Source organism: Vigna unguiculata, chromosome 10, assembly GCF_004118075.2.
Source record: "Vigna unguiculata cultivar IT97K-499-35 chromosome 10, ASM411807v1, whole genome shotgun sequence".
NCBI classification, from domain to species: domain Eukaryota; kingdom Viridiplantae; phylum Streptophyta; class Magnoliopsida; order Fabales; family Fabaceae; genus Vigna; species Vigna unguiculata.
The window spans coordinates 1175001-1190549 of NC_040288.1; the positions used below are offsets into that span (position 1 = coordinate 1175001).

The following is a 15549-nucleotide window of genomic DNA, read 5'->3' on the forward strand; positions in this document are numbered from 1 at the left end:
TATAAAAAAATATTATTATAATTTTGATAAAAGATATTAAATTTATTGTCAATTTGAAAGAGACAGAATTGATTCATTTTAATCAAAATTGGAACGAAACTGAACAAAAATAACGAATATAGAGATTAAATTGAACAGAAACAACGAATATAAAGATTAAATTGAACAAAAAAAAAATAACACAACCATACAACCATTAACTGAAATGTGGCACTAAGATTTACACATGGTACAATTATGACTTGACATGTGGACAATTTTTTTTAAATTAAAAAAGAAGTAAAAAAAATAAAAAAAAGCTGGAACCGACAAGTGACATGTATTATTAAGAAACGTTAATTATTTAAATATCATTAGTAAAAATGACCAAATTAACCAAAATTTGACGAAAACGAAAACCTGATTGAACGTAAAACAAAAATAAAATCAAATCGAAGAAAAACAATAAAAATAAAGACTAAATATATATTTAAACCTATATTAAATATAGGGTTAAATATGTTTTTAGTCCCCCAACTTTAAGTGAAAATTGAAATTAGTTCCTCTTCGAAACTTTAATCCAATTTAGTCCCCCAACTTTAAAACTGCGTGGATTTAGTCTTTTTAACACAATTTTTTTAAGCTTATTTGATGTTTTGAAAGTACTTCATGATAACATTTGAGTTGTTTATACCGTTTGACACATTTTTACTTCAATATTAGCTAAAAAAAATTATAATAAAACGTATTTAAAACGTTAATAAACTTAAAAAAAATTGGTTGAAAGGATTAAATCTACGTAATTCAAAAGTTAAGAACTAAATTGAACCAAAATTTTGAAGATGGACTAATTCCAATTTTCACTTAAAGTTGAAGGATAAAACTAATATTTAACCCTTAAATATACTTGCAAGAGACTTTGAGGGTGTCTTAATTCAGACAGAAAATAATCAAAATTTAAATACCAACCCAGAGAGTCAAACCCTTCCCATTTAGACAAAGATGTATTTTCAGTACTATGAAAGGACCATCACACGTGACACACGTGACACATAACAAATTATTGAAAGAGAGTTTCTATTTAAAACAATCATACAAATCTATACAACATGTAACCATTATGAGATTTGTCTACGGTCTCACCTGCATTTACGCCATCAACTTATGGTTCCAACAGTCTGAAGACTTAAATAATAAAACCCTAATACGTCTAATGACTATAAAAATACTTTTAAAATTGATGAATAGTCGAAATTAATGACTTTAACTTTTCATAATAATTAACAATAATTAACTAAGAGTATGATTTTAACTTTAAAATTACTCACATGTTTAGAAAAGAAAGCAAGTGTGCGAACAAATTGACCAACATAGTATTGATTTATGTGTCGAGTTCGTTTGATATTGCAGTTTATTCTTATATTGTTCTTGTGATTATTTTTTAGAAACAGGTTTGGTATATTTAAATTTTCTTATGGTTGTTTGTTTGTAATTACACGGGCCTTGACTTAAACCCTCCCGCATTGTACTTCTTTTTCCCTCTTTTATGTTATTTAACCATATGCTAGAAGTTATACATTAAATAGAGATAAGGTGAATTTCATGTTAAATGTTAATTTTGTAAAATTGAATTAGATTTAAAATTTACTTCTTGTCACAATATCATAGTCATGAGTTAAAGTATATTTAAAAAAAAAATTATTGTTTGTTGAATTTATTGTTCTACCCACTATCAAACCGCTATCGAATTATTCATTAATGTCTTTTCACACTTGAGTGTATATCCCTCGACATGAGCGGGATGTGTTGAAAGTCTCACGTCAACTAAAGATAAAATCAAATTTACCGTATATAAGTGTGTGTAAATATCATCTTATATGTCAGTTTTATATAATTGAGTTAGGATTACCGTCTAATTCTTAATTATCTCTTGAGCTGGATGCTTAAAGATCATAATTTAAAAGAAAAAAAAAATCTAAGAGTCGTACTATTTTACATAAATTATTTTAAAAGTCATACTATTGTGATTTCTTACAAGTTCATAATATATACTAACTCTTGAATTACACAATTATACTTTTTAAATGGTCCTAATAAATTACTCACGAACATCATGCAGATAAACACCATTATAACAAAAAAAATAAACTGAGACTATTTTTATAATTTTTATACTTGCATGATGGCAAAAAAAGTCTATAAATAGCCCTCACATTAGAGAGGAATCATCAAGTTCTTCATTCTCCATTTCACACCCTTCTTCAATTCTCTCTTGAACACTTTGATAATGTCTTCATTGCTCTTGTTTACTTTGGTGTTTTGCAGCCAAGTCATGGCTGCATTCAACACACCGTTGCCACCTCCAAGCTATGGAGATCAAGTTTCCATTCTGAGCATAGATGGTGGTGGCATCAGAGGAATTATTCCTGCCACTGTTCTTATTCACTTGGACAACGCTCTTAAGGTCTAATTTCTATTATATTAATTAATTCCAATGTGTGTGGATTCCAAGTTTTTATTTAAGCTTTAAGAATTTGTATGTGTGTGAATTAATTTTTTTTAAAGCTATATAGAATATATATATAATTAGTTCATTTTCCCCAAGAAACAACATATAAAGAGGAAACGGAAGTGTTTACACACATTATATATATACTTTACATAAGTTGTTATCTCATTACAAACTCTTGTAATAATGTTTTTTGGAAAGGTTAGTGCTCTCCTTGGAGTGTTTAACACATGCTCTACATATTTTTTCTTCAGAAAGGAAAACTACGTGTATGAAATTAATAACTCGTGTATAATTTGAATTCATGTTATTCCCTACATTTTAGTTTGGTTAAATATATTGTAGAACTAAAAACCGTACATGAATACATTAATTGTAACATTTGAGATTGTGTTTGAGTTGCAGGCGAAGGATCCAACATCATCGTTGGCAGATTATTTTGATGTGATATCAGGAACAAGCACTGGAGGACTCATGAGTCTTATGTTATCAGCTCCGAGCTCACCTGGTTCCAATACTCCTCTCTTCACTCCATCGGAAGTCGTAAACTTCTACAAGACATATGGCCCTGACATATTTAAACTTAGGTATGAATGAACCTCATCAAAATTGAGTTAACATAGTCATAACAAATATTTGACACATCATAATTAATTTCTAAACTTAGAACCAGCAATCGGACCATATCAGCAGGAGGAAGAGGTGTATCGAAAATGAGATCAAATCCGAGTATTTATGCGGGTGCAAATCTCATTTTATACAAACCGATTTTCTAGGGTTAGAATAGAGTTAAAATTCACTTTTTCACGAGCAAAATATGTAATTGGGTAAAATTTAGTAAAAATGGTTTAGTTATTACCTTTGCCTTAATCAGTTTGCTAAAAGGTGTGGGTTCTTGTGATGCAAAACCATGGCAGACCTATCTGGGATCTTACAAAATGTCCCAAGTATGATGGAAAGTTCTTAGCGAACAAAGCTAGAGAGTTGCTGAAAGAGACACGACTGAATCAAACGTTGACGAACGTGGTAATACCATCTTTCGATGAGCAGAAAATCTACCCAGTTATATTCTCCAGCTTCAAGGTTAGCATATGCTACACATTCTTCATATTATCTTCTCATATTTCGACCAATAACCTTTTTCTTAAGGCTGAGTGTTGAATACTGTTTGTGCAGGCGAAGACACAAACTTACTTGAATGCGAAGCTCTCGGATATAGGTCTTGCCACTTCGGCTGCACCAACTTTTCTACCATCCCACGAATTTGAGAATGATGGTGTTCAATTTGATTTGATTGATGGAGCTATGGCCGCTAACAATCCAGTAAATATTCATCACTAACTCAAACTATATATATAAATACTTTTGTGTAGGTAGTAGTAAGATTTGAACCTAGTTAAACCTAGTGATTCTTTTAGAAGAAATATCTGAAGAGTTTGATTGAATACTTTAGGCCCTGGTTGCTGTGAGTGAAGTGTTTCAACACAGTGGGGAAAAGGAAGTATTGTTGCTGTCATTAGGAACTGGAATACCAAAAGCAAAGGAGAAGTTAGGTAACATCTTCGATATTGGGTGCCAAGCTTTATGGCTACCTGGGCACATTGAAGTTATCAGTGAAGTTGCATTCAGCACAGACATGACTCATTACTACCTTGCAACAATCTTCCCTGGCCTCGTTCCTCCCAAAAACTATCTTCGAATTGAGGTATATATGCATACTTAGGTTTTTCAAATAATGTTTTCAATCTACTTATTGCAGAAGAAAACAAAACAAAAAATGAATTTGACAACTAATGTAAAATGATTGATGTTGTCTTTGTAATTGCAGGAGTATAATCTGGATCCATCCATGGAAGCAATGGATAATGCTGATAAAAAGAACATGGATAACCTTGAAAAGGTGGGAGAGGGCCTCTTGACCCAAAAAGTGAAGAGGATAAATCTGAGTTCATATAAACCATTTGAACTAGACCAAACAAATGCTCAAGCTCTTGACAGGTACTCATACTAACTTTCTCAACATTGTTTTCACTATCTATGTTTAAAATTAGTAGCTGAAAGGTTTAGATGATTTTTTTTTATTGAATTATAATGTTAAAAGGCCTTTATAATAGTTATTTTAAAAGCTATATATGTATATATATACACAGAATTGTTTCTGATTTTGAAAAGTGATACAGAATTGTGAATACTATAATATCTTATTAGTTGATTATATATATTGAATGGTAATTTTGAGAGGATGTTTGTTTTGAAGGTTGGCTGAGAAATTATTTGCAGAGAGGCAGTTGCGTCTGAAAAGGAAATCTATGGAGGAAGGAGGAAGACCTTTCATTGAAACTATTTAAGTTCCTTCTGATGGAATAAGAGCATCTTGAGCATTATAAATAAATGTCATGTGTATGACATTATATTATGTTGTCTTTATCCATGTTTGTATGTTGGAATAAGGTTGATGCTTTGGGTTTCTATGTAAATCCCAATTGCAAGAACCATATATGATATAATAAGGTTGAATGCTTTGGGGTTCTATGTATAACTCCCATTAGCTGGAACCATGGATCATGTAATAGTAAGGTTCAATGTTTTTGAGTTCTATGTAACTTAATTGCTAAGACCATGTATTATAGAAGTGATCCTTTGTTTGGTAATTTTCTGTGGTATTTTAAGATCTCCTTGATCCAATTTATTTGTCAATGTTAATATACAAAGTGCTTACCACCATCTATTATACAAAGTGATCCCTTGTTTGGTGCTTTTCTTTTGTGTTTTGAGATCTCTCTGCTTCAACTTATTTGTTAATGTTTATATTATTAAGCAGTCACAAATGATGGGAAGTAAAATTTATTTTAGCAATACAAATTATCTATTTTGCTGATAAAAAAAAAAAGAAAAAACTTCATTCTCCTCCACCTCTCCTCTTCGATATCTTCATCATAATGGCTTTGCGTTAGAAAAATAAAGATGTGTTTCTTTTGTTTAAACCTTAGATGAAATTTTGATCACTTATAACAATAAGTGAATATTGCATAATTTTCAAGAAATTCTATTCAATTGTTTTCTAGAAGTAGATGCTTAGCCCTTCACTTCACGTCTTATGAATAGTTAGCATTGAGGAATATCCATAATAAAAATAATTTTATTTTTGACAACTCGTGACTCTGTATATATAAAGACGTACACATAGATTTTAATATCTTTTGATGTATTATTATTTTTCTCTGAAAACTATGTTTTTGTCCAATTCTAAACTTCTGAATTGCTTGATTTCACAGATCTGTAATAGTGTAGAGTTCTCTTTTTTTTTGACAAATTTTTATGTGAATTAAGTTATTTTTACTGATTAAAAACTCTTTTTATGACAAGGTTTTGAAGTCGTCTTATTTATATATATATATATATATATATATAAAGAAAATAAAAATATAATGGGAGGATTAGGCTAAAGTCCATATAATATATACCAGTTAGATAAATTTATATTCTGGTAAGTCGAATCTATTTCTAAAAATATTAGACTCAATTTTAATGTCGGCAAGACTTTCTCTTACTTCACTCTAAATGTGAGAAAAATTGTAAAAATAATTCTTCTAATTTTGATTACTAATATAATTTTTTTTTCACATCTTACTTACAATTTCTAAATCCTCTTAATAACATACCACAAATTATCCACTAATTTTAGCCATCATTATTATTCTTTTACTTTGATTTTATTGATTTTAAGACACAAACTGTCTATTTTTTAGGATTTTTTTAATAATTACTTTTCCATAAACCTAATTTTTTACAATTCTATTCGTGATGTAATCATTGTTTTTTATAATACATAAACAAAGACAATTTTTCTACACAATCTTCTTACAGCTCTACCCAACTATGTAATAATTGTAATATGTATATGTATAACTGACACAGAATAAAAGCATTAAACAAGAGATCAATTACGCAATATCATTGATTGATAAGTAGGAGTTACATAGAACTCAAAAGCAACTATAATGGTTGATCTATGGTCCTTGCAATCAAGAGTTACATAGAACCCTAAACCTTTGAACCTTATTACAGCAAACTTCACAACAACACAAAGCATAACAGAAGGTCATCATCATAGTGACATTTATTCATGCAACTCATTTATTAATAATTCTTAAGTTGCTGAGATTCGGTTGGAATTGGCTTCAACATTTCCAATAAATGGTCTTCCTTCTTTTTCCATAGATTTCCTTTTCAGACGCAACAGCCTCTCAGCATGCAGTTTCTCAGCGAACCTTCATCAAATTGAAAACCAAAAACAGAAATTTTTCTCACAATTAGCATCGGTAAATAATTTTTTGAACCCTAATTAACCTGGCGAGAGAAAAAGAGTTTAATCTTTGAACAAGACACTGTGTATACGCACCTGTCAAGAGCTTGAGCGTTTGTTTGGTCCAGTGGAATTGGGACAAAACTGTTAACATTGACCCTGAGAACATTCTGGTACAACAGGTTCTTTCCTACCTTTTCAAGGTTATCCATGTTTTTGGGTGTAGCATTGTCCATTCCTTCCAATGATGGATCAAGGTTATACTCCTGTCATTGCATATGCATCAGCAAAAGATAAGTTCTTTGAAATTTGAAATCAGTTTCATAACTGTTATATGTTATATATATATACCTCAATTCGAAGATAGTTTTCCTGAGACAAGAGTCCAGGGAACACTGTGGCAAGGTAGTAATGGACCATGTCTGTGCCATACAAAGCCTCACTAAAAACATCAACGCTGTTGATTAGCCATCCAAGTTGACACACACCATCAAAAATGCCACCTAACTTGTTACTTTTTGTTGTTCCAGTTCCTAATGACAGCAACAGGACATTTTTGTTCTCAGTGTGTTGAATCACTTCACTCACAGCAACCATAGCCTGTGATATCAAGGTTCAGCTTAGTAAAATCATGGTTTATTTTAGTTAATTCTAGGAGATAATTAATCAAGTAAGTTAAAGTTAGTGAAAATTAATTACTGGATTATTAGCAGCCATGGCTCCATCAACCATATCAAACTCAACACCAGCATTCTCAAATTGGTGGGGTGGCAGATAAGTAGGTGCAGCTGAAGTGGCTAGGCATATATCTGAGAGTTTCGCATTCAAGTAAGTTTCTGTCTTCAGCTGCATCATTGAAGAATCATTGAAAATTAGCTTGAGAAAAAGATTATTCATATATATCACAGTATAACATATACAATTTGTACCATATTCTAACCTTGAAGTTCGAGAATATAACTGGGCTGACTCTCCTTTCATCAAACGATGGTATTACCAGATTCGTCAACGTTTCATTGAGTCGTGTGTCTTTCAAAATCTGACGAGTTATGTTTCGTAAGAACACTCCATCATACTTGGGACATTTGGTAAGATCCCAGATAGCTCTGCATGGTTTTGCATCACAACATGTTCTAAGTTTAGAATTTAACTATGATAATATAAGATGTCTCAGACAGTGTTTATGGCTATGTTAACTGAATTTTGATGAGGTTGATAGTTATACCTAGGTTTAAAGATATCAGGGCCATATTTCTTGTAGAACTGAACTACTTCTGATGGAGTAAAGAGAGGGCTTTTGGAATGAGATGATTTTGGTGCTGCTAACATAGCAGTCATGAGTCCACCAGTACTTGTTCCTGATATCACATCAAAGTAATCTGCCAATGATGTTGTTGGATCCCTTGCCTGCAACTCAACACAAAAACTCAAATAATCTAACACTTTATCTTAGTTTTTTCACTATCAACATGTTGTTCATACAAAATAAATCACTGTACAAAACATTCAAATTCAAACAATAAACATTGTATAACTTATTTAATATTTTTAGGGTTAAATATATTTTTAGTCCCTCAACTTACGGTGAATTTTGAAATTAGTTCATTTTGAAACTTTGGACTAATTTAGTCCTTCATTTTTGAAAATAAGTGAATTAAGTTCTTTTAATCAAATTTTGTTAAGTTTATTTGACATTTCAAGCGTTAAAACCTAACAAAATTTGATTAAAAGGACTAAATTCACGTATTTCGAAAGATGAAGGACTAAATTGGTCCAAAATTTCGAAATGGATTAATTCCAAAGTTCACTGAAAGTTTAGGGACAAAAACATATTTAACCCATATTTTTTTAACTTTATTATCTCACTTTTCTCTTTTCTCTCCCATTCTTCCTTCTTTTCTCTCTAAGAAATTACAAACAAAATTATTCTATCCTCCTGGGAAAAATCCCATGAACAAAACAAAAGAATATATAATGCCAGATATTGATGTTATTCAGTACTTTTTGTACAGTTTAATTTGTGATGAGCTGTTAATGAGTGTAATATATAAGTGCAAAGCAAATATATATATATATAAAAGCATAAATTTTAAGCTATAAGAAAACAGTTTGAAACACTAATGAGTAAATAGATGTAGAACCTTAAGAGATTTGTCTAAGTAATCAAGAATCTTTGCAGGAATAATGCCCCTGATACCACCACCATCTATGCTGAGAACAGATACATGATCTCCATAAGATGGAGGTGGTGTTGAGGAACTGAATCCAGCCATCAATTGGCTACCAAACACCAAACAGAACAAGAGAAAAGGAGACATTTTTGTGTTGCACAAGTTGAAGAGATGATGACCAACTTGAGGATTATTCATCACAAATGTAGAGGGTATTTATAGATTTTTTTTCACCATGCATGTAAAAAAAAGGATAAGACTATAGTAACAATTTTTTACTAATAATCTTTTTTACAATGTGAAGTTCGTGCATTACAATTAGGACCACTATTGAAAACAGTGTTTATATAGAGGTAATTATAAAGATTTTTATGTCATCAACTTAGAAATTATTGCAAAAAAGCTATCAATTTTGATCATATAAATATCGATTCGTAAATGTTAGTTGTTATGAAAAATAAGAATCGATTTGGATTCTACATCGAGTGTCAAAACTAAAAGTCATTAAATTATTACGTGATTACTTTTTGTTTTTGTTTTTGTTTTTGTTTTGATTGATTGAGATTTGATCGAACACTAGGTATATAGGCACTTCTTCCGATGACATTTTTGAATGTTATTTCACTATATTGTACGAGCCCTTCCACTAAATTCAATCCATATTTATCTAAGGTTCAATATTAACTATTAAAATTTACTTTAATGTTGTATATTTAGTGTTCTTAGTTCTTAACAACTTAGAGTTGGGAGGTGTATAAAAGAGAGAACACTTGGTTGTTTTTGAAAATGAGAAATATAAATTTGGACAATATATACTTGTTTTTTAATGGATCATCAAGACTAAAAATTATTTCACTAACCACTTTAAAAAAGCTACATTTAGTTTATATTCTAATATTGACCATTTGAAAGTTATTAAGGAGATATATTTGTTGTAATCATTTCTAAACTTGATAGATTTTTCACAAAATATATATATATATATATATATATATATATATATATATATATATAAAAGAGAATTTTTTCTTTTTTTTGTCCACGTTTCATAATGCCAATTATACCCTTTACAATATAATTATTTATTAATTTTTTTAAAATTAACAGTTATTTTTACCTATTTTCTATATCTTTTTTTTCTTTTTATTTTTCAACAATTAATTTCTCTATTCATTTCACTTTATTTTAATAAATATAAATTTATTTTATATATTAACTTAATAACATTACATTATTATCATCTACTAATATACTATCTAAAAAATATGTACATATAGGTGCGATAGCGTCAGTGTGTACCCTACTATATGTCTCAAATTCTTATTAAAATACCTTCAAAAGATTATACAATTTAAGGATCACATAACTACTAAATAATGTATGTTTATCTTCTTAATCAAAGGTTGGAATATAAACCAATAGTACATATTTATTGATTTTTATTTCTTATGAACCAAAAGCTCTCTCAATGCAAACCTCTTATTGGTGATTTATTAAGTTAGACTTTCTACTTTTACGTGAAATAAGAATTATAAAATTCAGTGTGACACCTAATTTTCTTTAGACAAGTGAAAGAAATGAAAAAGTATTTCGTTTTTAAAGAAAGAATAGAACAAAACTAACGATAACAAATCCAACCAATAAAAAGTCCGTTATCTTTATTATAATAATAATAATTATTATTATTACTAGTGAAAACATATGCTAATATTTATTTTGTTCACTTTACTTTGATAAAAAAATAATGAAATTATAATTTTTATATTTATTTAATTTTTAGATGATTTTTATTTATTTAATAGATAATTTTTATTTAATTAATTTAGATGGATAGTTAAATCTAAAAAAAAAAAGTTAAAAGATCAGTTACATTTAAATAAAATTTGAGGGGTAAAAGTGGAAACAAAAAGGGAACACCAACAAGAAGAAAATTCTTTATATTATATATATATATATATATATATATATATATATATATATATATATAAATTATTATGATTTTTATATTAATTTAGTTTTTTAATTTTATAAAACTTTAAATTATTTATGTTAAATAAAATGAGTGATTTTTTTATTTTGACTTCTTTAAATAAATAATTTTTCTTTGATTTTTTATTTTCCTAAAATATAAATTCTCTGTTTCTTTTTGACACACACACACACACACACACATATATATATATATATATATATATATATATATATATATATATATATATATATATATATATATTACGTGATAAAAAATTAAGAAAGATAAATGATTTTTATTTTAGAATCTAGATATAATTTTCTTGTATTTTTTTTTTCTTTTTCTTCTATTAATATATTTCTTATCTTTGAAAACAAAAATACATGACATAGTAGAAACTTTTTTTATCAATAAGAAAAAATATATTAGTATGACCAATAAGATTGTCACAACCCAAATACAAAAAATAAAGAAGGAAAAAAAGAAAAAAGAAAAAAAATCATTAAAAACAATTTTAAACCATATCTCTTTTTCTTCAATAATTGTTGTCCACCAAATTACAAAAATAAACAAAACCAAAAAGGAATTGTTGGGACATAAACTTTATATATGACTCTTGCTGCAAGTTTGAATTCTGCATAGAATTATAAGTTAAAGGTCAGACATCAATATCGATTTCATAATCAGAAAACAAAACTAATAATCTCAACAAATCTATTCTTGCTATCCTAATAGATTCTTACAATAAAAAAAAAATCAAAAAAGATTCAAACAACACAAACATCATACACAGATAGAATTTTATTGTAAACCGATTAATGAAAACAATAACGAGTGTTAGTGAAGAAATTAATTATTATTGAATCTTATATTAAATACATAATCACTTGATGTGTTGTAAGACAGTGTGAAATTAAAGCGGTAAATTTATATTTTTGTGGGAGAAATATTTTTTGTTTTACTAATAATCATATATAATGAAACTATTTATTTAAGTGTATTATTTTGACCCAATTAATAAAAAAAACTTTAAAATTTACTGTTATTTTATTTGAAAATTTATAATTTATTTTTAGAGTTTCAATTAAAATAAGACAAAATTAATAATTTTTTTATCAATTATTTTTTTTTTCATTATTCAAAATTAAAATAACACCAACTCATCACTGTCCTTATTTCTCTAAAATCAACAATCAACATAGCATAATGTCAGAAGACAGTTGATCCAAATGAACGATGAATCTTGTACGAAATCTTACTATTACATATGCAAAGAGATAATAAAAGTTACACATTCTTGCAGTGAACAAATAGTTACTACAACAAGTAACTTTTTATTCAAATTATTACTATATAATCATTCAGACATCCACACGCTCATTTTTCTTCTATTACCATCATGTATTTAGCTATTTCTTTAACGGCAAAAAGAATAAACAATATAATTTTTCAACTTTTTTTCTGGTTAACAATAATATATATATATATATATATATATATATATATATATATATATATATATATATATATATATATAAAGGAACGAAAATCACTTGAGATATTTTGACCCTTATGTTGAAAGTCTCATATCAACTAGATATAAGGTCAATTCACAATATATAAGCAGATGCAATCCTTATCTTACAAGTCGGTTTGTGAGACTTGAGTTAAGTTTAAATCTCATTCTTTATTTAAAGTATATATGTGTAGTTGTAAACTTCACCTTTTAAACCCATTGTCTGGGTTTGAGTTAGGCTTTAAACCCACTTCTGATACCTTATATTAAATTATTCTAAAAGAATACAACACAAAGAAAAGAAAGGTTAAAAACATAAAATTTACATAACTTGAGATATTTCTTTTATATTTGCAATAAATAAGAACCTTATTAAACTTTTTTTATATATTAGGTTGATAATTAAAAGGTTCTGTTAAAAGTGTGCGCTGTGAACACTTTAGAAGGATCGGCAAGTTGAAGTTCCAGATATCAAAAAAATATATTTCCGCTATTGTACATTTATTTCTTTTGTTCCTGTCTTCGTATACATATTTGTTCTTGTTATTGTTTGTGACTTTAAAGTATACAAATCCAAACACCATTATACTCTATTATATATATATACATACATATACATATAGCATATTTATAGAATAAAGTAATTATTGTAATATTTACAAAAACAATTCTTGAGCTAGATGCCAAAAAAGAGAATTTAATGAAAACTATTTATAAAAAATAAATAAAAATAATTTTTACAATTATTGTAAATTTTTTGAATTTTAGATAATTAAAATTTTATAATTTTTAATTATTTTAGCTTATAAAAGTGATTAAATTAAAAAAATAAAATAAAAAATAATTAAATTGTTAAAAACTTACAGAAAATTAAAAAGGGTAAGATAATTATTATAATTTAAAAAATTGATTATTTAAAGGATAAATTAGAAAGAAAAAAAAAACTTGTACACCAAAAAAAAAATCGTTTATATAATAGTGTATATATACACATATGTTACGAATTAGGAATTTCTATCATATTTTTATAATATTACTAGTATAACCTAATTAATTGTTTTTATATTTCTATATATATATCATTTAAATTAGAATATAATTAAAAAACTAATTAATATGTAATTTACTTAAAATAACAAATTAATTATACTTTGAAGAAAGAAAAAAAAAAAGAGTGTTGTCTTTTCCACCCAAAACTCCATACAATAAGTTAAAGTTACATTTTTGAAAGTGGTCTCCCTGGTCTCTATTTTTGGAATGGTATTTGAGTAATCAAATTCTGGTCCAATTTTCTTTCCCATGCATACATCGAGGGCACTGTCGTGTTCCTGTTTTTTTCTTTTTCTTAAATCAAAAAAAAAAAAAAAAAAGGTTTTCTTGAATGTGGGGATGAACCTATCTAACCCTAATAAAAAACACTGAATCGCTTACGAAACTTTGGCTGTGACCTACACAAAGATTTAAGATTCTAATGCTGTCTCTTTCTTCAAATAAAACCATTCACTTAGGTACAAGAACCCTCTAAGCACTTTCACAATCACTCTTTTCACAAAAACACAGTAATAACGACTCAACACAGCTCACTCATGCACGTTACACAGAGCAGAAAAAAATAAATCAATAACAAAATTTATAAATATCAACTTATTCTCTTCCGTTTTCAGTATACAAAACAGACAAAAAAAATATTGTGTCGGCGATAAACACATTTTAACATTTTTTTTTTCTCGTTTAATATACTCATATCATAAATTATTATTCACTTAATGTAAGTGTTAGAAATTTATACATAAAGGAAAACACATAAAATTTTGTTAGAAGTGATGTCATGTTGTTTGTAAGAATTTGTTCGTCATTCATTAATGAATCTTTCGAGGAATATTTATGGAAAACATACAACGATGAGAATGAGTTAAATTCACATTCTTTAATCCAAAATCTTAATGTAATTATCTTTTATGGATGAATTTCTTTTATATTGGTACATTTTCTATCAAGAAGAAACATTTTCAATCAAGAGTATTTCAATGTTTTTTTTTTTTTATCAACAAAATATATATGTACATGTATATTAAAAAACTTGGAATGCTCAAACCTGTAAATAAAAATTAGAACTTTTTTATACTATTATTTTAGAGTTTAGAATATCGATATTTTGACACACATCATATTTATTTGACACACATTGTAGAGGTAAAATACTCATATAAAATACTCATATAAAAAGTGAATTTTTTGTATTTGTAAAGGAAGAGAAAGAGTGAAGGGTAGGGTCAAATAAATGTAAAAAAAAAAAAAAATTGTATGTTAAAAAGTATTATTACTCATTATATTATCACAAGACGAACCAAGTTATGATACCATTTTTTTTTTTGGCAAAAATATGTATAAATATATAATAGAATAATAATAATAATAATGAATTCACTGGAAAAATACAAATATAATAACACATGAGTCCATTTTATATATGAGATTAACATCACTTTTGATCTAAAATTTTAAGACAATAAATTTATGAAGTTTTTTATAAATTATTTAACTTTCTCATTTCTATTAAATATAAAACTCAAAATCACACTTGAATTTCCAAAATACAAATATTTTGTAAATTATTTTACACAATTTTTCTTTTTTAATTTTACTGAGATTTTTTACTGCCTAAGCAGATTCAACGTTGGCGTGTAATGATGAATATCGTATTAAATATTAAATATGGATGAATTGCTAATGACACGGGCATAGAAGTTGCACACTCTACCCAACAATTGACGAAAGTAGTCTATTTACTAGAATTTATCCAAACAACGTTAAGGTGTTATTTATTGTAAAGATTAATGAATCCATTGATGTGTTACAAGTTAAGATATGTCATGTATATAAAATTTTAAGCTCTGAAATTTTTGGATATACTAAAATGAGTTCATTAGTTTATGGTATCTACGATAATTAATTCTAACCATATTTATCTTAATATATTTGAAGCAAAAACAACTTTATTTGTAATTTTAAAAAATGGTTTTATGAGATTTTTTTTTCTTAAATGTGAGAAAAAAGGTATTTCTCAACTAACTTCACCATATTCCGTCACGTGTC

General features: G+C 27.4%; 2 protein-coding genes across 2 annotated transcripts; one reads left to right on the plus strand and one right to left on the minus strand.

Annotated features, from left to right (window-relative positions):
- The first annotated feature begins 2212 nt into the window (after positions 1 to 2212).
- On the plus strand, positions 2213 to 5159 carry LOC114165695 (patatin-like protein 3). Its single transcript, XM_028050262.1, has 7 exons — positions 2213 to 2443; positions 2894 to 3075; positions 3406 to 3571; positions 3665 to 3811; positions 3942 to 4193; positions 4317 to 4486; positions 4746 to 5159. The coding sequence occupies exons 1-7, from the start codon at positions 2267 to 2269 to the stop codon at positions 4834 to 4836; spliced, it is 1185 nt and encodes a 394-aa protein (XP_027906063.1). The 5' UTR covers positions 2213 to 2266; the 3' UTR covers positions 4837 to 5159.
- Positions 5160 to 6628: 1469 nt separating this feature from the next.
- Positions 6629 to 9136, minus strand: LOC114165692 (patatin-like protein 3). The gene is made up of 7 exons (XM_028050259.1): positions 8936 to 9136; positions 8020 to 8201; positions 7735 to 7900; positions 7494 to 7640; positions 7146 to 7394; positions 6891 to 7060; positions 6629 to 6759 (listed from the first exon to the last, which is right to left on the minus strand). The coding sequence occupies exons 1-7, from the start codon at positions 9110 to 9112 to the stop codon at positions 6639 to 6641; spliced, it is 1212 nt and encodes a 403-aa protein (XP_027906060.1). The 5' UTR covers positions 9113 to 9136; the 3' UTR covers positions 6629 to 6638.
- Positions 9137 to 15549: the final 6413 nt, after the last annotated feature.

Coding starts and splice junctions, on each gene's coding strand:
- LOC114165695 (XM_028050262.1), top strand. CDS start 2,267: ATGTCTTCATTGCTCTTGTTTACTTTGGTGTTTTGCAGCCAAGTCATG. Junction 3,076..3,405: donor CCTGACATATTTAAACTTAG/GTATGAATGAAC, acceptor AAACCATGGCAG/ACCTATCTGGGATCTTACAA. Junction 4,487..4,745: donor AATGCTCAAGCTCTTGACAG/GTACTCATACTA, acceptor TTTGTTTTGAAG/GTTGGCTGAGAAATTATTTG.
- LOC114165692 (XM_028050259.1), bottom strand. CDS start 9,112: ATGTCTCCTTTTCTCTTGTTCTGTTTGGTGTTTGGTAGCCAATTGATG. Junction 7,901..8,019: donor CCTGATATCTTTAAACCTAG/GTATAACTATCA, acceptor AAAACCATGCAG/AGCTATCTGGGATCTTACCA. Junction 7,641..7,734: donor TTATATTCTCGAACTTCAAG/GTTAGAATATGG, acceptor TCAATGATGCAG/CTGAAGACAGAAACTTACTT.